Source organism: Haemorhous mexicanus, chromosome 3 (assembly GCF_027477595.1).
Source record: "Haemorhous mexicanus isolate bHaeMex1 chromosome 3, bHaeMex1.pri, whole genome shotgun sequence".
Lineage (NCBI taxonomy): Eukaryota > Metazoa > Chordata > Aves > Passeriformes > Fringillidae > Haemorhous > Haemorhous mexicanus.
Window position 1 is genome coordinate 4,462,603 of NC_082343.1, and position 27,340 is coordinate 4,489,942.

A 27,340-nucleotide genomic window follows, 5' to 3' on the forward strand; every position below is an offset into this window, starting at 1 on the left:
CAGGGATGACTTGTGTGTTTTCCCCTTCACCTCCTTCCCCCCAGGGGACTCTGCTGTGTTTGTTTGCCCTTCCTCCTGCATTTCCAGCACCTCCTCTCCACTGCCTTGGTATTGCTTTCCCTGGAAGGCCCTTTTCTGTTGGGCTGTCAGGGTTTGTGTTCACAATCTGCTCCATCCTGCTTTTTCTCCTGCCCCAAAGTGCAGACCCCTTCCAGTACACCTGGGCTGTGCTGCTCTGGGATGATCTGGAGGAGGGAGAGTGTGGTTTCAGCAAAGGTGTGGGCTGAGGAGCTCTCTCTGCTTGTGGAAAGGATCCTGGTGAGCCAGGGGACGTGGAGCCAAGCAGCTCCTGGAACAAAGGGCCTGTAGTGAGTGGCACTTGGTGTAGCAGTTCTGTGACTCTGTGTCACGTACCCATCAGCTGTCCTCCAGTGTGGTTTTTGTCCTTAAAAGCTTTGCCACCATTGAGCTGTGACACTGCTTCAATGTGCTCTAAATTTGGAATTGAGGTTTCTCTCTATATGGTCCTTAATCGAAAAATGTAATTTTCAGAGAACTGAGCAGAAATGCCTTTGGCCCAGCAGGAATTGAGGACCCTTCTGAATACCAAGTCCTACACTCAGCTTTATTTCTTACTCTGTTTTCTGTTGTCTTCTGGTGATACTTATAATCCACAAAATACAGCAAGAGATAAATGTTCTGTGAAGCAAACCCAATGACTGTATATTGTGACAGGAAATGCAGGATGTGAGGAGACTTGATTTTTGGAACCCTGCTGTTGGGATTAACTTGAATAAACCAGACAGGTCATGAATGTCTGCAAGTGGCATCACTTCTGCACAAGTCTTGGTTTAGTGCCAAAACACAGCTTAGCTTTATGCCCTACCTGACTGGTTTATTATGTATGTGCTGCTGCAACTACCCTGTTTCTCACCTCTTGCCTTTCATCTTTTAAAATCAATTGTCTCTATTATTCTTTGCTTTTAATAATAACAAAAAAAAAAAGGCCAAAAATATCCCCACGTCTTTTTCAGTACTTGATTTTGTCCAGACACATAGCAAAATTAATGATTGTTTGTGTCTGTACTGAGAATTAAAATGTAAGTGCTTTAATATAATTTTTTGCACCACTAATGCAATTGATGTAAATTGCAAATATTCTTTACCAGCCTCGATGTGAAAACTTTATGCACTTTTCAGAATGAAATAAATTTGCCTAAGTGGTGGTATTCTCACATCACTGTAAAGCCAACAGGCCATGATGGACCTGGGGAAAACACTGCTGGCACAGAAATCCAGAGGAGGACTGGTTTTGCTTTGCCTGTTTCCTCATGATGGCTGATACTGCAGCTGTGAGTGGAAATTGGAGAACTGGATTTGTCTTGGGAGATATTGGGCTTAAAGCAAACTCAGCAAAGCCAAATACACTCCTTGGATCATGCCAAAAAAGGCTTTAAAAATAACAGCTTCCTCTGGGGGCTTGTCTATAAAATGCCAAAAGGAAAAGAGTAAAGCCTAAAGCAGGTAGCATGGCCCAGTATGGCTGTGCCTGAGGAGTGCTGTGTTTGTGGGGTGTTTCAGAGCTTGCTTTAGTCATTTGAACTTTCACCAGTGTTTGGTGGAGTTTGTTGGGGCTGCTCTCACACGCGTGTGGGGGTGTGAGGAGACCTTGGGTGGGGAGAGCTAAGTAAGTGTGCCACTGGCAATGGCAGGTGTAGCTGCCCAGTGGTGTGCAAGGTTGGGGAATGGAAATAAGAGTAGCTGCCAAGGTGTGTCTCACCCTGTGGCTGGTCATTGGTTTGGAGGGTGGAGATCCCTCAGTAAAGGTCCCATTGTGAATGGGGAGATCTGGGTGTGGGCTCTCCCAAATCACCTGGCTCTGATGATGGTGTTCCCTGGTTCTCTTGGGTGTTGGCTGTTGGTCTGTTGGGTTTACTGGGAACTGACTCCTTGAGTGCTTTCTCCCCTCTTCACCCTGGCCCTTCCTCCTGCTGAGGTTATTTGTTTGTTTTTCAGATGAGACCCTTTTTGCTCTTCCTGCTACATCTGCGCCTCTGATGCACTCCTCTGCAGGCAAGTTCTTTCTGCTCCCCTTTGTCTGAGTACCTCCTGCCTTTCTGACCTCATTAACCCTTTCCCACTAGTTTGCTTCTACTAAAAGTCAGCATGGGTCCAAGAATAGCCTCTGTCACATTTTTCAGTTTGGACTTTTTGGTTGATCTATTCCAGATTTTAATATGCATTCATTTGTTTACGTGGTAAACTGTTTAATAAACAAGAATACAGCCATCTGTGAATTCTTGGACCCTTGATGTAGGAGAGAAGTTGGTACTGTTAACAGGTTAATGCATCAGAGCATAGTTGCTTTACTGATTTAGCAGAAAGATTTAATCTATAGTAACTTTCTGCAGTATTTTAAAGATGTAAATTTTCCACCTGTAGTATTGATTTAGTGGCTTTTATTAAGTACACCATCCACAAATTTTAAAAAAGGTGTGAAAAAAAGACTGCTGACACATGTTTGTGCAATATGTTTATGCCCAAGCATCCACACACCCCCTGTCTCTGTCTCCCCTTGCCACCCTCCTGTTCTGGCTTTGTTAATATTGGCCCCTGTACTTGTCTGGCATCTTCAGCTTTACTGAGATTCTTGCACTGCATAAAGTTGCTGCTTCTTGAGCCTCTTGCTCACTTCTCTGCTAGAAGTGAAGTAGAATAGCTTTAAGTAATAGAGTGTATTAATGGCTCATAGTATCCACGCTAGACCTCGGAAGAGCCTTTTAGTAGCTAAAATCATGTGAACCTGTTGAAAGTTTGCACTGACTTTGAGAGCACTTGCATTCTCTAACTTTCCTTTCTATCCACGGTCACAGAAAAAGTTATGGAGTTGCAGGAGCAGCCAGGTAGCACTCAGGCGCTTGGGCAAGAGGATTTTACTGCAGTCCCGCTTGATCCTGCTCCTTCTCTTCCCTCCTTCTCTCCTCTCTCAGCTGATCCTTTTAAAGAGCACACAGCCTTTGGTAACCTCTCAGATGGATTCCCTGCAAGAGGCACTTGCAAAGAGAGCTCCAGTGAGGTTTATAAAGAACCTATGAAAAATGCCACAAACCCCTTTCTTGCAGAGGGAAATGATAAAGACATTTCTGAGATGAAATACTCACAACCCCCATTTGCTAAAGAAGCAGCAGCCATTTTATCTCCAGCTAAAGAAAAAACACAGCTAGAGGGCCCTGAAGATATCTCTAACCTGGAGAAAACACCTGCAGAGCAGCTGAAAATGTCTCCAGAATCTCCCCAAGATTTATTTGACAGAAACGAGGAAGATCTCTTCTATAACAAAGACAAGTACAGAGGAGGTGGTGATCACAGTGAAAAAGGGGGGCTGAAAGAAGACCCTCTTAGGAGGGAAGAATACGCCGACTTCAAACCATTTGAGTCAATATGGGAAGTCAAAGGTGCTAGTCATGGACTGAGCAGCATGAGAGAGGATGTTGGAAGTAAGATAGATGCCAAGCTGGAGAGCAGTTTGGATGACAAGTATGGCGTGGGTAAGCTGATTGTGCAGAAGGATTACGAAAGAGACAGTGAAGGCAGTGCTGAAGAGCCTTCTTTCCCAAGCACCCCAGAAGCTGTAAAAGAACCTTACATCACTTGTACTAAATTTGACTCCTCTCCAAGTCCTGGTGGTAACAAAGGCAAATCTCTTTCTCCACTAGAGGAAGGCATTTCAGAAAATAGAACCGACGATGAGAAAAAAATTGCAGAACTGAAAGCTCAGACGGGCCCTGACCAAGGTGATTTTGCTGCTGGAGCAGGTGGGCAGGAAGGGCAGGGAGCTGACCCTGCTAAAGCACAGGGGGTCCCACCAGTGCCGCCCGAGAGCGCCGCAAACATGCCCGAGGGTCTCACTCCTGACCTGGTGCAGGAGGCCTACGAGATGCACGATGCAGCCTGCACAAAGCTGGCTTATGAAACCAAGATTGATTTGGTGCAAACCTCTGAGGCGGCGCAGGAGACTCTGAAACCCGCGGCGCAAATCTGCCCCTCCTTCGAGGGCTCGGAGGCTGCTCCGTCGCCCATATTGCCAGATATTGTTATGGAAGCCCCGCTAAGCACCGGCACTGCTGGGGCAGAAGCATCTGCTGTGCAGCTGGAAGCTTCCCCACTAGAAACATTTATGCCCACTGCCAAGTATGAGAATGTAAAAGAGGCTGAAAAACCTCCTGTATACCAAGAGGCAGTGAATGTACCGCTGACACAGGCCCAGGAAGCAAAGGAGATGTTGGCATTTAAGAAACCTGATGATGAGAGTAGCAGCACTCCTGAAGATCTGGAGACTCCTTATATATCTATTGCATGTGACTTAATTAAGGGAACAAAGGTCTCTGGTGAATCTCCTTCTCCATCTTTCACAGAGTATTCAAAGACGGTAACAGAAAGCATTTCTCAGGATGTGCCTGAAGACAAGGAACTAGATGGAACCCCGTCTCCACAGTTTGGAAAAGCTGGCCTGTTTAATAGCCAAATGATATCTGACTTTGCTGAGGAAGCAAGTGAAGATCCATCTCTCCTCTCAAAAAGTAAATCCACTGAGAGTATTGCAAGTGATGAAGAACCTGAGGAGGAAGGACTGGTGGATTCAGTAGCTGCCACAGGCAAGCCTTATCTAGAGTCATTCCAACCTGAGCTGGACTCTTCCAAAATTGTTGCTGCTCCACCATCTGAGCCAATACCTGCAAAAATAGCCAAGGCAGATAAGATTCCTCTTCAAATGGAAGAGCTGGATGCTTTGCCTTATTCAGCTGATGTATCTGTTGCTATGGAACCAAAACCAGGAGATGACAAAGCTCTCTCACCCATGGAGTCTTCCCCAGTCTCAGTGGAAGACGACTTTGTGATGTTAGGTCATCCTAAAGCTGTTCCTGAGTTTGTGACAGAAGCCACTGTCCGAGAAACACTGCACAAAGATGAAGGTGAAGACTTTGGTAAGGTGATCCAGGGTGAGAAGGAGTTGCCTTGCCCAGAGCTGCCCTGTGATCTGTCTGTGAAGAATGTAGAAGTAAAAGCTGAGGAAGATAGTAATGCCTTGAAAAAGTCTTTGGAGGCTGTGGACAGAGAAGTGCCTGAAGTATCCACCATGTCCTTACCAGCCACAGATACCTCACCTTTATCTGCTGAAAAAGAGATAGTCAGTGTAGTAAAACCAGGAGCTTTTGAGAAGGAAGCTGAGAAAGAAGCTGCTTCTGTTAAAGAAAAGAAAAAACCTACTGCTGTATTTTCAGCAAAGCTGAATAAGTCTTCAGGTAATCTGTGTATGCTGTCTTGCAGTTTGCTGATCTGCATAATTCTTTAGCTAAACTTAAGCATGCCTTGACTTTTTCTTTTTAAATCACTTTCTGTAAACTTCTCTGTAGGCCAAGGGTAACAGAAAATGTCAGTGCCTGCACTTGTACCTTTTTCATATTCTGATTGCTTTAGTACCTTTTTTCTGTTTATCAGGGTTGGACTCAGCATCTCCAGGTTTCTCCTCCAGCTCTGCTGCTCATGGTCTGTCGATGCAGAAATAAGTGACTGCTCACTGCAGGCCCTTCCATGTTGTCCCCAGGCTGGGCATGGCATGGCCTCCCAAACTCTGAATCTGGGATGCTGTTTGCTGGGTGCACATGATTTGAAAAGGCATTTCTTCCTTTTCATTAACAGTTCAGACATCAGAGTGTAAAACTCAGGAAAATACCCCTGCTGCTCCTGTGTGTGCCTGGAATCTGGAAAAGAGTCTGTGCATCTCCAGCCTGCATTAGATCAAGGCTGGTGGTTTAAACAAAGGGTGAACATGAGGGAGCTTAGTATGCAGGTTACACTGAAAAAGTGGTCATTAAGAAGTGGAGTGTTCTGCAAACACTAAAACTGGTTTATGTACAGCACAGGTATTAATTTCTGTTTCTCTTTGCAGGTGGGATTTCACTTCAGTGTAATTAATTTTTCTTATGGTAATGTGCAGTTATAGTAGCAGGAAGTTGTAATCTTTTCTCTAAACTGAACACCTCATGAATTCCCAGCTTTTTGTAGACTAGAGGAGTACTTTGCTTTTTGATATTGCAGCACTCTGCTGCTACTTAAGCTTTGACCAGAAGCAATCACACCCAAAAAAACCACCTACTGCAGAAAGCACAGTGCTCTAAATAGAAAGGCAGGAGTTAGTTTGACTCAGCAGCAGTACTGTATTTATGCAGTAGCTGCAGCCTACAGTTCATAAAATAGGATTACAGAATACCCTGAGTTAGAAGGGAACAGCAGATGCATGTTGAAGTGAACATCAGTGTCGGTGCCACTGAAATTGGTTTGGGAAATAAGGTAGAAGATGTATTTTTTATATTTACCTTTGTCATTTCTCCTGTCTCACCTCCTCTATATGAACAGGTAAGGCAGAAAGGAGAGAGTTTTGGTTTTCCTTGGCTTGGGGTAAAACTTCATTGATAATCTGCACTGTTAAAACTCTTTGTGTGTCTGTGTGTTCTGTGAAGGCTCCTCAGGCTTCCAGCAGATAGAACTGTCTAGAGAGCAGCTGTATGTCTTGGACTTCAAGTCAAGGGGTTAATTGCTTGGAGCTGAGACTACTTAAAAAAAAGCCAAAGCAAAACACTGCACTTAATATAAAAGCTTTTGTGTTAGATTTTTAAAGGGAGACCTCTGGAAGGGTCTTTAATCATTGCATAGATGTAGCAGGCTGGGGGTGGCAGCCCCTCCCTGTGGCTCTGAGGAGGACACAGCTGCTGCTCTTCCATCTGTGGGAAACTGCCTCAGAAGCTGCAGAGACCCAGCTGCCCGAGCAGAGAGGAGCTGAACAGTGCCATTGCTCTCCCATCCATGGCTCAGTGCAGGGACAGGGCCCAGCTCTGTCCAGTGTGCTGTGAGCTGGCCTGGGGAGCTGCAGCCCCTCACTATTGTGTTCACTCTGGAGAGCAGCTGCAGTTTGCATTTTTGACATGCTGTGTTGTTTGGGAAGAAAATTTCTTGCTTTACGCCAGAGGAACACTTGCTTAAAGCTAAATAGGTAAGAATACTGACTGAAAAATGGGCCTTTTTTTCTGGATTGTTCTCCACACTCTGCAACACTGTGTGTTGCAAAATACAGAGCTGGACTTCTGAGACAAGCCACAAACAACACCAGTTGTCTGCTGTAAATACCACACTGCTTAGGCACAATTTCTGAGTATCATTGAAGAACCAACAAGGAGGGATTGTTCATCACAAGGCCAAGTGCATTTGTGCATGTGTTTGGCCTTCTGAGTCTACCTTTGTTCTTTTGAGTTTTTTTTTCTTTTTTCCCCTACCCATCAGTGGAACTGAAATAGATTTCACTGTGTCTTAAGACTTGTGGAATTCAGCTGGTGTGATGGTGTGATTGATGCTTGTTAAAGCTTTAATCTGAGCTGCCTTACTGGTGCACTTAAATCCAAGGTTGTGGAATGCTTACTTAACAGTGCTATTTTTTGGAAGCTAACCTAAATGCCAGTGTGTTGTAACTTCCCACAGCCCCAGTGGGCTGTGGGGAGCTAACAGGGATTCTAAAAAGGTTGGAGATACTTTTTTAACTTATCCAGTTCACTGAAGCAAATGTAAAGCTTTGAAGATTATCCTTTGTAGAAGGAGATTTGTTAAATGGTGCCCAGCACAACCTTGGGTAACCTGCACAGATTTAAGAAATACACAAAAGCAAAAAACTCCAAGCCCAAACAAATTCAGAACTGTATGTAAAACTGGAACAATTTTAAGGGCAAACAAAAGAACCCCTGCAACACCAGCAATTTCTGCTGTCTTGAATACAGTGCTATTTTTTCCCCCTAGTTTGTATTTCTCAGTAGCTGCTGTATTTGGCTTTGAGCAAACAGCCTCACTTCCCTGTCCCCCTCCCCAGACCTCAAATACACATTTCTGAGCTCCATTAATGAGCCTGGTAAGCTGGGAGCTCCGAGGGCAGTTCCTGTGGGTTCACTGCTGCTGCCCAGCTCCTGCAGGAGGTGTGAGCACCAGGCACTGGGGAGCCATGGATCAGGGCCAGCCTGTGGGACAGGGCTCTAATGCCATCTAGTGTTTGTCACCGCGGTGGAACCTCAGTGCCTGCCGGACGGGAAGGGATCCATCCAGGTTTGGAGAAATTCCCAACTCCTGAAATGAGTTTGAGAGGTGAAAGCTAAATGTACACCTTATAGATCCCAGCCCTTCTGTTGCACAGACTTTCTTCTTTCATACAGATCATTAATCCTCCCCAAGCTCATGCTTTCCACAAGCCTGGTTTTGATTGATGGGATGTGGAGGTTTTTATATTATTGATATTATTGAATTATAGACTCAAAACCTCTGGCCACAACAAAGTTATGTCCAAAAATGGAAATTGGCAGTTTAAATCCCTCAGTGTGTCCATGCTGAGTATTACAATAATATTTGGAAGTAATGTTGAGATCCTTACCATCAAGACACTCAGTTTCCCAGAACACCCTTGTTTCATGGTGGGTTTGACCACCAGCTCTGTAGACATTCCCTTCAGATTAAATCTAACTGGTTATTTGCTTTCATTACAGGTACTCAGAAATGCAGCTAATTAATAATATTTTACATTTACTGGATTTTTTTTGGGGGGCAGATACAAAGCCTGGTGAAGCCCAGGTGGGAAATGTGCTTTGAGAGGCTGATACTAATGCTGAATCTTTCTTTTTCCTCCTACAACATGGGGGCAGAAATCAAATACTTCCTGTGATGCTGTAATAGAAACCAGGTCATTGCAGCTGTGTGAATCTTAAAGGACATTAGAAGTTCTGCCTGATACCAGCTGTACCCATTTGGGGAATTTCTGTTATTTTCTGTGTTTGCAGTGAGTTGAATAGCACCACTCAGCAGATAGGAGATGTTTGGGTTTGTTTGTTGTTTTTCACTGGAGGAAAAAATGCCTTGGAACATCTGAGTTTCTTTCAGAAGGAGATTGGTAAAATTCCATTTAATTCACCATAAAATATCTTGATTTAATTTCATCTCATTGTACTCTTAGATTCTTTGCTTGTTCAGGTCATCTTTTATGCTACCAGGTAAATAGTAATAAATGGAGGGTTCCAGAGGGAAGAGAATTTGCAGAGGAGGAGGAATGAGGGCAAAAACCAAACCTAATGAGTGATGTTTCTCTGAAGGAAAGACAGAGACCTGCTGTGTTTCATTAGAGCTCTTGTGCCCTGTTGAGAGGCAAAGACTTGTGTCACTGAGGCTGCTAAAAGAGCCAAGCCTGAGGAAGTTCCTTCAGAGTGGCAGAATTAGGGAGAAAATGGAGCATTTGGGCCAAGTTCCCAACTCTGCCAGGTAGGCACCAGCACTGAGGGAGAGCAGAGGGAGCTGCAGGGCTGTTCCCAGTGCCCCTGCACTGATGTGAGTGGGGAGTGAGTAAAGCACTCACCCTGCCAGGCAGCGGCATGGAGCTGGGCGTGCCATGCCACGTGTCCAGAACTGATTGTGTCTGACCTGTCTGGGGGACCTGATAATGCCACCTCCTCTGTGCTTGGTGTTCAAACATGCTCTAGAGGCAGGTGTGCAGTATCCCTGCTGGAAACAGAGCTCCTCCTGAAGTCTGGCAGTGCTGGTATCCAGTTTATGTGCAGAGTAGGGGCCCCTCTTGCCTGAAATGGGAGATGGATTTCATTCTGGGAGTGTTTGCATGGAGTGGTGAGAATGAACACTGAGTTTGCAGAGAGTCAAGAGGAGGATCTGGAGGCCAGGGAGGCACTCCTGGGGCAGTGAGGGCACACTGGAGATGGGACAAAGTGGACTCTGCTGTGACCACAACTAACTCTGTTTAGACAGAGTTGCATAAATGCACTATTTTAAGTATAAGATACAAACAATATAAACATGAAGAGGCTTTAATTTGTTATCTTTAGAAATTTGGTAATTAATAGAAAGACCTTTGAAAGCACAATGTTTTTGGCAAGTTTAGTGACAGTGCAAATATGGAGGGGGACTCACAGGTTTTGGTGGTTTCCAGTTCAGCTTGAAGACAGATGCAGATTCTCAAACATATTTTGTACTTTTTTGTACAGTGCAACTTTTCACATTTGCTTGCACTGTGATATTTGAATATACACTCCCTACTTCCCTCCTATTTTGGATTTGTTTGGATTTATCTGTTGGAATTGGAACTGAAATGCACATCTTTGTCTAAGTTAAAAAGAGATGTAACTGTTCTTGCTGTCAAAGGAGGCTTTAAATTTATGTAGCAGTTGATGACAAAACCAGGGCTTTTGGGTGTCTTTGTAGTAATCTTTCTCAGTGTAAGATTGTTCTGCTGAAAAGTGAAACTGTCTATTTAAGGTCTGAATTGGGCTCTTTAGCCCTCCTGGTCTACAGTATTTGGAAATGCCCTTTTCTGGTTCTTAAGAAAATGGTGTGCTAGATTTTTAAGAGGCTTTGTAGCAATCCTGGGAAGATTTTAGCTTCCTGTTGTTAGCTCCAGATCTCAAGAAGAAATTCCAAACTGGAGAAGAAATTGTGGGGTTTTTTTTTTCAGCAGGGATGGAAACAAAATGACATCAGGATTCCCACAGCTCTTTGCTTTCACATTCGGAGTTGTAGTTCACGTTCCTCTCCTGTTTGTGCAATACTTTCCAAATGTTACTTTCTATATGTTGGTACTGCAAACTGTCAGGTTCCTGTTTTTATTTAAATGAAGGGAACAGTTAATTGTCAGGTCTGCAGCTGCTGCCAACAGAGAATGCTGATGTAAAATAAAAAAGGGGAAGGTGTTTGCTGGTAGGAATTAGGTAAAGGGCCAAGTAACTTTTTCTGCAGCCTTCCTTAAGAGGAATAAATACAGCTGAGTAGCTCCTGGGGACTAAAGATACCAGCAAAAGGATTAATCATGTTCTTCATGAGCCTGTGCTTTTGTTCCAGGCACAGAAAGGGTCCTTTTCTGTTTCCCTTCACGCTGCTTGTTGGGAAGGGAGAAGTGTTACAAAGACGTCTCTGTTAGTCCTCCAGCAGGCAGACATTAGTTTACAGAAACCCGAGGGGAAGCCATACATCTGGGAGGTTTGTAAACGCCTTTGAACCTCTGTTTGAAAAGCAATCTATTTAAAGCTCGTCTGGTGACTACTTTTAGCCGGGCGGCGAAAAGCCGCTTAGCGCGGCCGGGCTCTGGAGCCCTCGCTGCCGTCCGTGCCGGAGGAGCCGCTCCCCGGGCCCGCCAGGAGCCGCTCCCGCCGTGCCAGCGCTCCTTGCCGCCGCTCCGGGCTGCGCCGGGCGCAGCGGGGCCGTGCGGTGCCAGCACTGCGTCAGCTCCACACCCCGTCAGCTGACCCGCTCCTGCAGCACCAGTGCAGCACCACTGCGGAGCCCGGGGAAGCCCATGGTTCCCTCCCTGGGCTGCAGGGCGCTTCTCCCGCGGCTCTCCCCTCTTGGAATGCATAATTGATAATCCCAGCTGGAGAGATGGACAGTCAGCCGAGCAGTTGGAAGGATAAGGGTATTTATTCTTTTACCTTCTTTCCTTATTTTATTCCTTTGAGATGCCATGGGTCGTTTTCAGCTAATGGTGTCTGTAGCGCGTATTTATCTGATTGTGAAATGTAGCCGAAGGTGTGGAGTCTATTTGTGCCACGTGCAGGATTATAAAAGCTGCGGGTTAAAATGGGTAAATAGGAGCAATGCAGAAGAATAAATACTTTATGTAGGTGAAACGGCTCGTGTGACACTGCAGATCTTTTCCAGTCCTACAGAGCATATTAATGAAGGGCTTGTTTTGGTATGCACGGCACAAATACCGGCGTAGTCCCAATTTACTCCGTGCTCCTTGGAAATTTCGAGATTATTAATAATCTAACAGTACTATCCATTAACTGTAAAGCCCCAGGTAATTTGCAGGTCATGTTTTAATATTTTTAAAAAACTGCATGCAGGCTACAGCAGGGTGGGGATATTTTCTCTAAAAATCTGCTTGAAATATACCCTTAATCCTGTTTGCTTTGGACCTTTCATAATTCTGTCAAATACTAGATAAAAGTGTCTGATTTTTCAGAATTTACAGCCATAATATTAAATTGTTTTAGGTAAATAAGTAGCTGACCTTAAATTAGTGTGGTGCTGACCTTTGTTCCTGTAAGCACCAATAGGAGATCTCTGGTGTAAATCTCTGTGGATCATTACATTAGTGCTCAGTGTGTTAGAGTTTAAGCCTTATTTGAATAAGTAATCTTTATACTTTATCAACAGGACAAGCTTTAAAAAAATTTAATTATCTCTAGATACTTAAATGCATTTCAAAGGGCCCTGTCATGCTCGGTGGTTGTGAGGTTTTCCTCTTTTTTGGGGAATTATTGTTCAAAATCTAGTTTTTTATCTTCTACTTGGACAAAATTGCCAGCTCTCTGAAATCCATAGAATGCTTTTTCAGAACCTAAATATATAGCAAGAAAAGTCCTGAAGGACTTTTTTGGTCCCTTGCCCCTGCAGAATCAGGTTCTTAAAGTTTAATCTTTTAATAAAAGGCTGTAAAATATCAGGAAAAATATGATGCAGTGTTTAGTAATGTATTGTTGTTGATATGTAAGTAATTTAAATGTTCAAGGCTTCATACGTCATGCCTGAAATTCGTGGGAATGGGAAGAGAGAAAGAAAGAAAAGGGAGAAAAAAAAAAGAGGGCCGAGGCCAGAAGGTTTTGGTAAAAATTGGAAGGCAAGTTTTCTTTTTTTGCCTTCAGGCCCAACTTTCAGATTTATTTTACAACCAGCCTGGCAGGGGTGGTGCTGATCTGAAAGCACATTTCCAACCCCGGAATTTGAGGCCTCGAGAATAATGGAGTTTGTTTTGGTTTAAAACCCCAGAATTTCCCATCCTGAGCAGAGACCAGGTCTGAAAGAAAATGGAAGCAGAAATGAAGGGTTTCAGGGAAGCAGAAGACCCTGGTTCCTCTCCTTTTGCAGCTGCTGTTGAAGCCTGGTTTAGAGGGGCTTTTTTTTGTTTAGAACAAGATGAAGATACTGTGTTTCACATTCTTCCTTCCTTAGGTCAGGCTCCAGTGGCATGGAAAATGATGGGTAAAGTTCAGGGACTGATTGCACTATCCATCAAGCCCCAAAATAAATACAGAAGCAAATATTGCAACATGCTAAAAAATGACTTTAAAAAATAATTAAATCTAAAACCAGAGAAGAGCAAAAACTACAATTTGTAGTTGGACTTTGCAGCTGAAACACCACTTTGTAATGAATATAATCTTCAATTTAGATTTGGTTAATGTGTTGTAGTTGAGGAACAAGCATAATGCAAGTGGTACAACCTTTGGCATTGATTAATACCTGTGGTATTGATCATCTCGATAGATAGCATGAAACAGGTCTACCCTGGGAGTAGCATGATTTTAATTTTTAATGCTCTTGAAGATAGGCCCTATGGAGTAATTGGTACTAAAAAGTAACATTTATTATTTAATTTTTAATGATTTCAAGGAAATGTCAGCTTTTAATGGCTGAATATTGATATGGTGGTACAGTGAACAGCACAGCTATACTTCCAGGTTATCCCAGGATTCTTTTCTAATTAATGAGCAGAAATCTCTCTGAATTTTGGTTTAACTTAGTTAACTGATGGCAAAGATTGCATAGGCAACCTTTATCATGAATAACTGGGGCTTTGGAATGGTTTTCCCAGTTGGTACATTGTGCACACATGCACGAGTATCTGGTCAAGTAGAAACAAAAGGAAAATGTTGCTTTGGCTCATTAGGTACTATCTGGGAATTAATTTTTTTTGAGAGTCTGGTAGTATTTGCCTAGTTGTTCTAGCGTGTACTTGTGAAATCTGTATCATTTTTTGCTGGGGGTGTGGTGCAGATGTGCCAAGCCTGAGCTGAGTGTGCTGCAGCCTCGTTCTGTGCCCTCTGGCACCCAGCTGGAGCCACCTGCCCATCGCTCCTGCTGGATGTGCTGCTCCACAGGGATGCCCGTCTCTGGGACAGGGACAGCTCTGTGGGTGGCAGTGCCACGTGCTTGGCACCACTTGCAGTCCTGCTGTCACCAGCCAGTTTCTCCAGCCAGGAGCTGGTGGTTGTTCCTGGCTTGCAAGGAGACAGTCAAGGACCAAACTGGCTTCCAACAACGTGTCTGATGGGGGTAAGGAGGCTGCAATTTTGTGGCCCAGTCTCTGCTCCTGTTAGGATGTCAACCAGGATTTTGAATAATAACCCTGGTGCAGGAAGCCTTGAAAATGTCAAACCCCAGTCTGTGGTGGTGCTCGACACACCAAGCACTGGATGGTTGATGGCTTCTCCTGGGGGTTGGGCTGTGTCCAGTGGGACTGCAGGGTCAGCACTCGGATTCTCTGCACAGAGATCAGTAGAAACCCTGAAGGTCACATCCTGTGTGAATATGAAATTTATTACATGTAAGTGGAAAAGGTCTCTCTGAACAGAAATGCAGAGCAATTTGCGGTTGTGGATTTTCTGCCCAGCAGCTTTTCCTGCTCGGTGACAGATGGGACATTGTGCTGCAGCCGTGCTGAAAGCTGCCGGTTCTCAGCGCTGTGTCCCATTTCTCTATTGGCACAAGGCTAAACCGAGCCACAAAAGGCTCTTCCCTGTGCCCCCTCGCCGTTACTAGGAGAATATAAAGGATCCATGCCTACCTTTCACGTCACAGAAATGTTCCAGTGTAACAACGCCTGTAAATCGCACAGTGTTTGTCCCCCTCTCCCCTCCCCTTTGACACAAGCAGCCTTTCTTGGGCGCTGAAGGGCGGGGTTTGTTGGGCTGCAAACGCTGCATAGAGGGGAGTTGTTCGTCGTGCAGCTGCATTCCCAGCCTTTGGCCAATGGCCGCGGGGCTCGCCATGGCAGCGGGCGGAGGTTGCGTAGCTCCGACCTCCCCGTGCCCTCGCAGGAAGTGGAAAGCGCCGGGAGCGAGCCGTGCCAGGGCTGGGTGCTTGCAGCACGCTCAAGATGGATGCCAAAACGGGTTAGTTCCTTTCTCCTGGTTTGCTGTGTGCTACACGTGAGCTCGGCTGGCTCGTAGGTCTCGCTTTTAATTTCTCTTTCTTAAACAAATGAAAACCGAACAAAACCCCCTGAAAAACAAGACAGGGTTGCTTGGTTCAGGGGTTTTTAAAGAGAGGATTATCAGGTTAAATATATCAGACCACTTGTTTTTGTCATTAAAACCCGATATGACTTGCTCAGTTTTAAGTTAAATATCTGAAAGGAAAAGACTTTAAAAAAATACAGCACCAAAGCTTTCGCAGCACTTGCTTTAAAAGCAAAATGTAACTGGATGAGTTGTGCATGTAAGGCGCGGATGGTACAGGACTATTTTTAGACGTGCCAAGTGACAGTTCGTGCTTACCAAATGTAGGCAGCTGTTCTTGTTTTAGAATAGGCCTGCAAGACGTGCATTAATATTATTTATTTTATTATACTTCGTATTGTATAAAATGTAGCTCAGAACAGTTTCCATAAGGAAAGATGTTGCAGGGCTGTTGCTGAAAATGGGTTTGGGTTTTTTGTGTTTCTGGTTTTATTTTTAATCTGCTGTGCATATCTTGTGTGCAAGTTGAAGCCAGAAAGCTGCTTCTAGTAATGCTTTTAATCTTTTCCTTTCAAAATAAATGCAAATAACTTGTTTCTGATCAATTAGAGAATGCAGATGAGTGGCTTCATCTGCTTTCTTGGACTGCAGAATTACAAAGCAGTTTTTCAGTGACTTAAACATCGAATTTCCTTTGAGGAATTTACGATGATACCAGATCCGTATGTCATTAAACCTACGCTCGTTTGGTCGTTCTCCAAAAGGAGTGGAGATGAAATGAGGAAAACTGTTTTATGAGCAGCTTAACTGGTCCGGGAGCTCCTGGCGTGGGGATTTTTCTTATTGATTACCGAGAACAAAAGACTTGATGGGTCGCTAAAGGCCATTTGGCTTTTGCTGCGTGCTTTAATTCCAGCAATGTACCTTTGTTTCTGGCATTCTGGAACTGTCATACAGATGAATTACTCTTTTTGCATTCCTTATGGCTGGGATAATGCATTAATGCATGGAATAAGTGATTTCCTATGAACAACTCGCAGCTTTAAAGCTGTGCAGAGAGGAGGGAGCAGCTCGTTTACAGAAGTAATGCTGTCTGCAGGCCGAGGAGCAGGGCTCATACTGAATGTGTCACCTGATACAGGGGCAGCACCAAATTCGAGTGCGTGGATGCTCAAATTGCAGCATTTAAAAATAAACACCGTTTTAGTACTTGCAGCAAATGCTCAAAAAAAAAGAGGGTTTTTTTTTTTTTTAAAGATGCTTTACATGATTTAAGAGCACAAAATCCACCAACTGTTTTTGGCAAGACTGGTTGTGAAGATCTCACCCAGCTGTTGAGGCTCTTTGCAGTTTTACAAGGATTCTTACAACACTCACCATTGGTCAAACACCATTTTGTTGATGTTTAATGCAAGGTGTGCAGAGACAATAATAGATTCTTTTGTGTCTGGAAGCAAAGGAAAAACTGAAACAAAAAGTTAAATTTTGGGATTGCAACCCACACAACAGCAGATCCACAACAACTTGACTTTATTTGTTTGAATTTTACAAATATTAAGGAAAGGTTGTGTTCCTTGGAGCCTGGGCTGCAGTGGGAGGAGTTTGGATTGGAGGTGCTGGGAGAGCAGGAGCGTTGCCTCCGGGCAGTGCTGCTCTATCTCTGCCCCCATATGTTTGTGCAGTCACATGGTGGCAGCGCCAGGCCCTGATCTGGCTGGCTCCTGCTTTCTGGATGGTTTTGGCACAGCACAGGCAGCCAGGCTGGAAGAAAGGAGTGGGATGGATGGTGCTGGAGGGGTGAGGCTGTTCTTTCCACAGCACTTCTGGTCTGTGATAAATTGAAGGTGTTGGTGCAGCTGTAACCTGGCTCTGTCTGTGGGGCTGCAGGAAACTTCTGCTGAAATGTGAATTAAATAGTGAGGCTAGATAGAGGCTAGATACTTTGCATTAGGGTGGGTTTAAGTTTCTGAGCATGGTTTTCATCTTTCCTGCTGTGCAATATGGTTTCCACATCAGAATAAGTGGGAAGAGCTTCAGCCCTTGAAAGTCTGGGAGAACACACCCCAGCCCCAGGGGCTTTGGCATGTTTTACCTACAAAAGGGTTACACAGACTTTGCCCTACAGAGGCTACCAGGTGTTGAATGTTGGAGCATGACTGTGTTTTCATCCTGCAAGAAATAAAAGACAAATTCTGTTTTTAAAATGCTTTTGCAGTCATCCAAATAATCTGTTCCAAACTGTGATTAACTGTTTTACAGTTAATTTTGGTGATGTTTAGGTTGAGGCAGGATTACTGAATGTGCAGTGCAATAGTAATAGGTTTCTGTAATTCATCTTGAACTCTGTCTCTACTAGGTTATTGCTGTTAACAAACAGATCTGCAGTGGGTGGGTTAAGCTGTTACCTATGCCTTGTGCAAGGGTGTACTTTGCTCTGAACAGTGATGCTAAAAATGGCACAATATTGTGTTCTCTAATGAGGGTCACTTAAGGAAAACTAAACTTGGTTTGCAAATGAAGTCTTCTGCATTGGAGCACAGCAGATTTGGCCTGGATTGACATTTCAGGGAGAGTATTCCCTCTTGATGGCTCAGTCTGTCACCCATAATCAACATTATAAACTCTCATGGGAATGCTTCCATCAAAAGAAAACAAAATGAACTGTTAATGAGTCTTTGAGCTGTGCCTTTGCCTCTACCGGGCTTGGAAGGATATAATGGTTTAGAGATCTGTTGGTGTCTTGTTATCTGTCCTCAGAGGGAATTGGAATCAATCTTTCCAGGGAGTGACCTCCACAAAATGCCCGACAATGAGAGGAAATGAAGCACAAACTGCTGTGGTTCTGGTGCAGAACACAGCACAGTATCTGAAGAGATGAATTCTGACATTGCTTAAGGGCAGCATTGTTTTAAAATTTGAACAATTGCATCTGGGGTAATCTTGATAGCAGTGATCCCAATAATCTGAAGTCCAGAGCTGAACCTCTACTAAATAACCCATTTCTAGTTGTGGTTTCAGCTCTGGTTTGATGGGGGTTCGTAAGTTCCGCTCTTGGTGACTCTCAGCAGTCGAGTGAATAATGAAAAATTACTGCCTTGATATGAATGCCAGAGGTGTCTTGTTCTAATTTCTTACCTCTTTTAAATTGTAGTTGTTGACCTCCTTTACTGGCGAGACATTAAGAAGACCGGGGTGGTGTTTGGAGCCAGCTTGTTCCTGCTGCTCTCATTAACAGTGTTCAGCATCGTGAGCGTCACAGCCTACATTGCCCTGGCCCTGCTCTCTGTCACCATCAGCTTTAGGATATACAAGGGAGTCATCCAGGCAATCCAGAAGTCTGATGAGGGCCACCCCTTCAGGTGAGATTGTTCTTTTCATTAAGCAGAATTGTGTTGTTTTGGAGAGCAGCAGCGTTGGTGCTGCCAGAAGCAGTGGGTGACACGTGCTGTTAAGATGTTCCATAATAATGAAAATAGACTCTGCACTGAAAAATGTGTTCCCCACTTTCAGATTCTCAGGAGTCATACAGTAGATACAGAAAATGGACTGAGGGCTTGCTACAAGGAATGGAAAAATCAGAATAAATGTAGCAGGGTATAAAGCATGACAAAAAGCTACTTTAATCTTTTTGAAACTTTTAAACCTTAAAAATGTGTGGTTTAGTTTGTAGCTGTGCTTCCCACTTGCAAGGTCAGTGACAGGGTCCAGGTACCCACTGCTGCAGAATTGCCTCTAAGAGAAATTAAACCTTATTAATCTGTGTTGGAGGACTCATAGAAGTTGTGCCAGCCCTGTCCCACTCTGCCCAGCCTTGCTTCTCCCTGTTATTAAAGAGTGAAGTGGCTCAGTCTCCCCTTGCAGTCTTCAGAAAGTCCTGTTTGCCCCTCTGTCTACAGCCCTCTTACTAATTTGATAGCGTTCCCATCTTCTGTAAGGCAAAGCAAAATGTAGGTTTCCCTCCATTCCTCCCAGACCATGTGCAGTGGCTCCTTTTCCAGTGGAAGCCAGTCTGAGACAAAATTCTGGGGAAAAAACACCCCTCTTTAGGGTGAATATTCCCAGCTGAAGTCTTGCTTGCTACTCATTATCTAAACAACAATTTCAAGCTTTTTCTTAGTAAGAACAAGCAGAACTTCTCCTACCTGTGTTCTTTCTGCAGATTTTTTCTAAAAATACTGATATTCCTAAGTAGCTTCCAGACATTCTTGCCCAGCATATCTGGTTGCTTACTTTTTCCTGTATAGCTTCTCCACAAGAAGGATATTTTTACTGGAAAAATCTTGTGAGAAGAATGGGATTTTTGATGCAAGTGCTGAGTATCCTGTGGATGAGCTGGGGAGGGTGAGCAGATGGAAGCCAAGGGTGGATGGCAGAATGTAGCCTTGAAATGGCCACTTGCTGCAGTTACCGTATGAAGTATTTTCATTTGTCTTGGACTTGCCACAAGGTCATGTTTAGCTTTGCCTTAAATGACATACATGGGAGCATTGTGCAATTTTCATGTTAGAAAATCCCCCAACAAAACCACCCCAAAGCAGAATCCCCTAAACAAAAGTTTAACAGCTGTGAAATGAGTTCTGTTTTACAGATGTGCTGCATTGCTCCTTCTGCCTGCAGTGTGCACATTAGATAAATAATTTATACTTTGTTTAAAGACTCTGAATTGCCATAGCCACTGCAACTACAGATAAGTGACAGTGGAGTGGAAAGAACATATAACCAGATAGGTGTTTATATCTTTTATGTGAAAGAACTGCTCTCACTAGCTGTAAGAATTTTTGCTAGCAAATGAGAAATTTATCTCATTTTGCTGTGCTATAGTGTGATACAACTTAATGGTAACTCCACAAGGGCCTTCCAGGGGCAGAAATGGATATATTGCTTTTGTAGGATTTTTTTTCTCCTTATTTTAGCCTGCCCCTTTTTTGCCTGGTGCAGGTGACTGGGTAAATAGCAGTGAGAAAGAACTGGGTTGGCTGAGAATAACTTAGGTTAGTTCTGTTTGTCCTTTCAGCATTCCTCCCTGTGAAGTTTGTTCCTCTGTAGCACAAAAAGGAGGTTCTGTTGGTACTCTCTCTAAGCCATAGATGAAGTTTGCAGCACTTTCCCACGGAGCTTTCCTGGCTGTCTCCTGCAGGGCCTACCTGGACTCAGATGTGGCCGTGTCGGAGGAGCTCATCCAGAAGTACAGCAACGTCGTGCTGGGCCACGTCAACGGCACCGTCCGGGAGCTGCGGCGCCTCTTCCTCGTCGATGACCTGGTGGATTCCCTCAAGGTGAGTTTGCCTCTGCGAGGATATTGCTGCTGACCCAGGCTAGCAAAGCCTGCTGCTCCTTGCAGTGAACAGTGGCTCTGCTTTAGTAAATAACGAGGTGGAGTTTGTTCTTGGAAGTGTTTGGCACAGGGCTGGATGTCGAGTGCTGCCTGCCGTGGTGGGGCAGCTGTAAAGGATAACTTGATCTACATGGAAAGCAGAAATGAGCTGTGGCTGCCTGAAGCTCCCTGTTCTAACTCCTTGCTGGTGCCTCTCACAGCAGGAATCTTCTAAAGAAACAAGTCATGCTCCAGTCTGGGCAATGGGGGTGTGTCACTGATAGTGTGTGTCCCTCTGGAAAACTTGGCTCTGGCCTAGATTGTCCCAGCCTGCTTTGGAGCTGGCTTTCTGTTTGTGTTTAATGCACAGCTTCCTGTCTTTAAACAGGAGGTTTTTTTCCACTTTCTGCTGGAATGATGAGGACTGAGTGATGCCCTTGGGGTACTGGGAAGGTGGACACTTGTTCCAGCCCCTGGATTTGGGAGTGAAAGCTGCTGTTTTTAGTGATGGGAATTACTGAAATGGGGATTGCAAATTACTCTGCCCAGTGTGAGCAGTGCTGTGTAACAGCTAGAGTCCATCCATGTAGAGTTTAATGGGATTTACTGAGAGTGGCAGAGCACAACTGACTGTGAAGAATAATAAATAAAAAAAACAAAATGTAACCAAAAAAAAAAATCAAAAAAACCAAACCCCCCCAAAAAAATACCCTCAACAAAACACAGCAAATAAACCCTCCAAAATAAAAGAATTGGCTGAAAACCCTTCAGTTTTGTTCTGGGAGAATTGTATTCTCTCCTTTCAAGCTCGAATTGCCTTTCTTTGTTTTTGAAACTGGTGTTTCCTTTACCTAGTGCAGTGTGTTGTCCACTTCTTTTTCAGTTTGCTTAATCTTCTTGAAAAAACTTGCATTTATCCTGCAGTAAATCCCCTTACTTAGGGCTTTGTAAAGTCCTATGAGTTGTTGTGGAGTTGGGGGAGGGGTTCCTTGTGAAACTGGGGAAAACCAGGCAGGCTGTCCAAGCCTTTGTTGTAACTGTGCAATAGAAACCTGCAGGCAGATCTCGGAGTCTTACCCAGAGTTTGCAGATCCAGTTTCTCATTGTGCTCTTAAGTTAAACACAGTTTGTGCCAGAAAAGCTGCACCTGATGCCCTGCAAGGCTCCTGCAGGAGGCAGTTCCCTCTGGAAGCAAGAGGAGGTGTAAGGGGGCTCTGCTGCTCCTGGGACAGATTTCTTTTCTCAGGAGGGAGAGAGGAGGTGGAGTACTGGCCTGGGGTTGTGCAGTAATCTCCCAGCTCCTGAAGGGCTTTGCAGGAAAAGGCTTTTGAGGAGCTGGCTGTGCATTCTTTTCTGCACAACCAGCTTTCTGCACGACCTTTTCTGGTTTTTGAGACATGATCAATAGTGCTGCTGCCAAAGTCCTGTTTGGATCTGATTATCAACAGCACAGAAAAACTCCGAATCACGGGGTCAGTTGTGTTTCTGATCAAGCCCTTTGTGATTCATGCCTTGGTCTGAGTTAGGAGACCTCACACCATTTGTGTAGGGATCCCAACCCCTTGCAGTAAAGGAGAAGGAAGCAGTGAGAAGCCAGCTGCTGCTGTGAACAGCAGTGAGCACTGGTCTAAAACAAGGCCTTCTGGAGGAATTATGTTAGAAGCAGAATTAATTCCAGCCAGAATGTCTTCAAGGCACTCTAAATCACTTAAAATACTACAGTCCATAGGAAAGATGTGTTTATTCAGCTGAACTAATTCATTTCCCCTCTCCCCTTCTGACATTTAAAATGCTTTATGTAGGTTAATTAGTCTAATTTATGGTAGCTGGAAACAACCCTTTATCAGAAACCAGTGAATGTCAGGACAGTTCACAAGCACACGTTACTGATTTTGAAGAGTTTGTGCTCGAGGAGAACATTGGGATTCCAGGGTCTTATGTAATATAATGGCCCTGGTTTAAAAAATAAAAATATCTTGGCTTGTGTAGTTTAAACATCTTCACTCTAGGAAACCACATGTTTATGTATAGTTCAAGTTATAGAGCTCTAATGTAGAAAATGTCTGCAGGTCAATTCATTGTGTGTAATAGTTCTGACTGTAAAATCTGTCTTGTTAAGATTTTTTTCCTTCTTTATTAAATAATGCTTCAGTCAGGGAAGTCTTAAAAATGGACTCTAAATATTTATGCAGCACAAGGAGAAATTTCTCACAGCTCTTGAGGAGTAACTCCAGAGGGGCCCTTGCCAGAGCCCCGGGAGAAGCTGCATTTTGTCCTGGTAAAGGCTGTGCTGGTACTGGGCACTGCTGCTCTTGCTCACCTGAGGCTTTGAGGAGCAGAGCTCTGTATTCTCAGTGTTCTGTAGCAAAGAAGGGGCATGGGGCACTTCTGGATGTGCCCATTTTGGCTGGCAAAACTGGGTTCAGTCCATCAGCCCCCCAGGCCTTTCACTGGTGTGCGGGTCTGTGGAAGGACCAAGCTCGGCTCCTGAGCTTCCCCTCATCCCAAGCATGTGGGAGGGGCAGAATCAGCTCTGGAGGTGGATCCTGGGCTGCCTTCTGATTTCTTTTTCTTGTCTTAGAGCTTTATTTAGAGGTGTTTCAGGGAAGGTTTTTTGTGTTTGTAGAGGTCTCTTAGGTGTGTTTTGGGTAAGCTTTGTTGTGTCTGTGGGGGTCTCTGGGTTTGCATAGTTTATAAGAAAAAGAAAATAGAGACCAGAAAGTAAATGTGGGGTTGAGGTGGACTCCAGGATGGATAATCCTGGGAGAGCTGCTTGAAGTGTCAAAGGAGTGCAGAGAGAGGACTTGTGGGATCAGAGTCCCTCTCCCATCCAGTACTAAAAGTGTAGGGGTTAAAACCTGCACATGCAGCAGTTCATGGTTCTGCCCCGATGCTGCTCTGAACAGACCTTGGGTGGAGAGAAGCTTGTGTAGTCAAATGTGAACTCCTGGATTTTGCTCTTTCTTGAACCATAAATTCACTGTTCACTAAAACAAATAATTGATAGTTCTGATAATTGTTGGACTTTGGGATTGATTTGTGTCTTGTTACCCCTGTGCTTACGAAACTCAGTTTCTGCCCTGGGCAGAGTCATCAGCAGTGTTCCTGGGTGGTGCTGAGCTTCAGGGATTGTGTCCATGGTCAGGACATGGATAGTCAGGTATATAGTCAGATATCCATGGCAGCAGGTCGTGGGTAGCTGTTGGGATGCAGGAGAACCACTTGTGTGAAAGATCACACTCTCGGGGGCTCTTTGCCCAGTCAGTGCAAGCTGGTGCCTTCCTTCCCTCTCTGGTGGATGTGCTGCACATGCCGGCCTCTCCAGGATGGAAGTGTTTGCTCCAGTAAAATGCCTGGTCAGCTCCAGAGACAGATCAGCTCCAGGCTCACCCTGGCATTGCAGGGTAGAACTGGGCCAGGAAGTTCAGCAAATCTGCTTTATTTTCCTTGAGAAACCTTCCAGAATCCCTCAGCTGCTAGGAATGGTACAGCCTCTCTGAGGATTAACTTTGTGCTCCTCCCTGGTGCTGCTGTGTCACATCTCCGAAGTGCTGACAGATAAAGAACTGCATCACTTGCAGTTAATGCACCTGAATTTTGGACAGGATCAGTTTTGAGTGAAGCTCTTGAAGTCAGCTTGATTTTGTTGCAGGGTTCATGGAATTAAACTTGTATTGACTATCAATGCCCTTATCTTGTGGCTGGCTGTTGATTTTGTTTGGTTTGGATATTTTACATCTTTTGATAAGCTAAAATTGGCTGTTGGGATAGGTAAGTTCAGAGTAGCTTGGCTGCAGGCCAGTTACCAGGGTCCTGGCCACACCCACACTCCTGCAACCATGCCTTGTTTTCCTTGGCAGCACCTTGTGCCCATCCTTTCCTTGGGTGTAGCTCCTGCTGATGGGAGTGTTTCCATCTTGGGTTGTTCGCTGTGCCCAGGTCTGCCCTCCCTGGTGCCAGTGCCAGCCTTCTCATGGTGTCTGCCCCAGGTTCTGCTGGAAAACAGACCCATGTGCTGAGCTGACCAGGACAGGGGGTCTCTGCTCTGTGCAGAGCAAGGAACAAACACTGGGAAAGCTGCTGCTCCTGGCTGCTGCTCAGCTCCTCAGCAGTCCTGCAACTCTAGAAGAAAGCGGCTGATTTTCCTCGGGAGGAATCCTACCCTGAAATAGAGCTGGCAGCCCTGGGTCCCCTCGCACTGCTATAGGTCAGAGGTGTGCCTGGGACACTCCACCTGGCACTGAGTGTGGGCAGACCTTTGTGTGGAGCTGGGAAGCTGAGCCTGTGTCCCACTGGGAGCTGGACAAATGCTGTCAGCAGGGAGGGAAAATGGGGCTGAGACAGGGAGCCAGCAGTGGTGGCAGTGTGGGGCTTTAGGGCTGTCTTTCCTTCTGAGCTTGGCTCTGACCTGGAGCCAGCTTCCATGTTAGAGCACTTTTCACTGCTCTTGTTCCTAAATTTTTTAACGTCTAAAGTGTCTTTGGGCTTTTTGAAGGAGAAAAGGTAAATCAAGCCCTCCCTACCCCGTTACCTTCTAGTCAGGCTTTTCCTGATGTGTCAGAGCCTCTGCCTGGTCTGGTCAGAGGTGGGTGGGTGGGCACTCAGGTGGCAGCAGGGCCACCACACACAGCTGTGACCTCCTTTCTCTCTGGCTCTGTCGTGCACTAGCCCTTTGGCCTCTCTTAGGCTGGCCTGTCCCCTCTCTGGAGGATGGGAGGTAGGAGCTGTGTGTTTGCCCATCGTTCCTCACCGTGGAGGTGGCAGTGCCCTGAGCAGGCGCAGGGCAGCGTTTGGGCGCTGCTGACTCGGGCTGAGTTCAGCCCCGTGACCTGGGCACAGGAGGCCCCATATCCCATTACTGAACCCTTCAGCCCTCTCATCAGCCAGCTCTGGTTACAGGAGCTGTGCAGGGCTGGAGTGCACTCTGGGGCTGTTTGGATGGGTGTTTGTGCTTCCAGCAAATGGGATGTCCTGGGCACAGAGTGGGTGCTGACGGGCTCTTTTTCCCTTGCAGTTCGCAGTGTTGATGTGGGTTTTCACTTACGTTGGTGCCTTGTTCAATGGTCTGACATTACTGATCCTGGGTAAGTGTTTGGCTTGTGTTACACACCTGGCACACCAAATAACCTTGGGAAGGCTGTGGGGTCTGGTCACTGGGAGGCTGATCCTGTAGCCTTAAGATGTTGCACTTCTAAGTTCCTTTTTTTTGGCTAATACAACAGAACAGGTAATTTTGAGTTGTGTCGTTGAATTCCTTGAGATTGCTGATTTCCAGACATTACATGGTTTATAGGCAGGTTTGTTGTGTGTGTCCCTGTCAGGCTTAGCCTGCCCTGAATGTCATTGCTGTGCTGGGACTTAGGAGGAGGTGCAGGATCAGCTGTGGCCGTGTCCCACTGCAGGATTTAATTCCTTATATCCCAGTGTAGGCTGGCTTTCAGGTGTCAGAACCAAAAGATGCCTGAGCAGCCTTTGGGAAGAATTTGCATGACCCACAATGAAAAAGTGACCTGTGACCAGATGTAACTGTACTGCTGGTGAGACCTGGAGAACAGCTCAGGCTCTCCTTAGTAGGGATTATTGAATTTTCTGGCCAACAATTGGTGCATGGGGCTTAATTATTTATTTTTCTTGTATCTTTTTGCAAGACATATCAAGGTGTGGAAACCAGTCTTTGTTCTGCCTGAACACCATCCCTGTTGTCAATATTTATGCATTTGATGTGCTCTTTTCCAGCTTTGATTTCGCTCTTCAGCGTTCCTGTTATTTATGAGAGACATCAGGTGAGTGTTTAATATAATTCATTAAATGTTTCATAAAATCAGCTTGAAGCAAAACCAGAAACAAATAATTAAAATTCATCTCAGTCTTCTGAAATATTTAAAGCCTTTAAACTAGGCCTTTACCCAGGAACCAGGGCCAGGGAACACTAGTTTAGTTTGAAGTTCAGACTGTGCATGCTTTCCCTTTTCCATCTTGGTGGAAGAAGAGGTTTCCCCAGCAAACAGTTCTGGAAAAGGCCTGATGAACTTGGAGGCCTTTTCTGCTGGTCCAGCTTTGGTCAGGACTGGAGCAGCAGTGGGCATGGTGTGTTAATCCTGCCGTACCTTTTGGAGTTGATATTCAGGATTGGTTTCCCAAAGCTCTGTGGAATTTGTAGCCCTGGCAAAAACAGGAGGTGGGAGCTGCTTGGCCCAGTCCAGGGCTGCTCTTGGGGAGAGACTCCCATGTAAAAGGAGTAGGGAGGAAGGAGCCAAAGTAAAATACTTCTGATTAAATTATGGCCAGGGCTGTCTTGGGCAGGTCACTGCACAGGAGGGGGGAGCCAGCTCTGGCTTAGCCCTTCGTCTCCCCTTTCAACAACAAGGCAGCCCTGGGGGCCGGGCTGGGACTGGGGGAGGCAGGAGCAGATGGCAGAGCCTCATGGGGTCCTGTCCAGGCTCCTCCTCCACAGGGAAAGGGGGCCCTGGAGCCCCAAGGCAGGAGCATGGACAGTGTGTGGGGCTTAACCCGAGCTGCTCAATCCTCTGGCCGGGCTGCAGCCTAAGCTGGTTACCCAGCCTGGCCCAGCTAAGCAGCTTTGCTGTTCTGTGGGGCCCAGAGGGGCCCAGCCCTGCACCCACAGAGTTCTGTGGGACTCAGCCAGGCTGCAGAGGAGGAGCTGGGCTGTAACTTCTTTCTGCTTCAATTCCAGGCCCAAATCGACCATTACCTGGGACTTGTGAACAAGAATGTCAAAGATGCCATGGCAAAGTGAGTTGGTTTGGGTTTATTTACTTTCCTTTGTACCAATAACAGTTCCTGGCACATGTGGCACTCCTGTCTAGGGGCAATGTGTTCTTCCATGTGCCAGGCCAAGGAGGGAAAAGGTCTCAAACTCTGGACTAGTTAGGAAATGAGCTCCTTTATTGCTGTTGCTGTATTGAAATGAGCCTCTATTATTTCTAATAGAAATCTGTGTATGTGAGCCCATTAG

General features: G+C 45.3%; 1 protein-coding gene and 1 long non-coding RNA gene across 6 annotated transcripts in view; one reads left to right on the forward strand and one right to left on the reverse strand.

Annotated features, from left to right (window-relative positions):
• Positions 1 to 27,340, forward strand: part of RTN4 (reticulon 4) — a 40,538-nt gene that overhangs the window by 11,929 nt on the left and 1,269 nt on the right. For 2 of the 5 annotated variants that reach the window (XM_059840565.1, XM_059840566.1), the window contains 5 exons: positions 18,202 to 18,409; positions 20,188 to 20,326; positions 25,379 to 25,448; positions 26,101 to 26,147; positions 27,059 to 27,117. In XM_059840565.1, the coding sequence (XP_059696548.1) occupies positions 18,202 to 18,409; positions 20,188 to 20,326; positions 25,379 to 25,448; positions 26,101 to 26,147; positions 27,059 to 27,117 (523 nt within the window). Of the gene's footprint in view, positions 1 to 2,016; positions 2,074 to 2,873; positions 5,304 to 11,333; positions 11,501 to 14,838; positions 14,985 to 18,201; positions 18,410 to 20,187; positions 20,327 to 25,378; positions 25,449 to 26,100; positions 26,148 to 27,058; positions 27,118 to 27,340 lie in introns of those variants that run through there. The other 3 variants (XM_059840569.1, XM_059840567.1, XM_059840568.1) reach the window with 3 other exon arrangements.
• LOC132324449 (uncharacterized) lies at positions 11,487 to 14,793 on the reverse strand. The gene is made up of 2 exons (XR_009485627.1): positions 14,657 to 14,793; positions 11,487 to 14,390 (listed from the first exon to the last, which is right to left on the reverse strand). It is a non-coding gene; the product is annotated as an uncharacterized LOC132324449 (long non-coding RNA).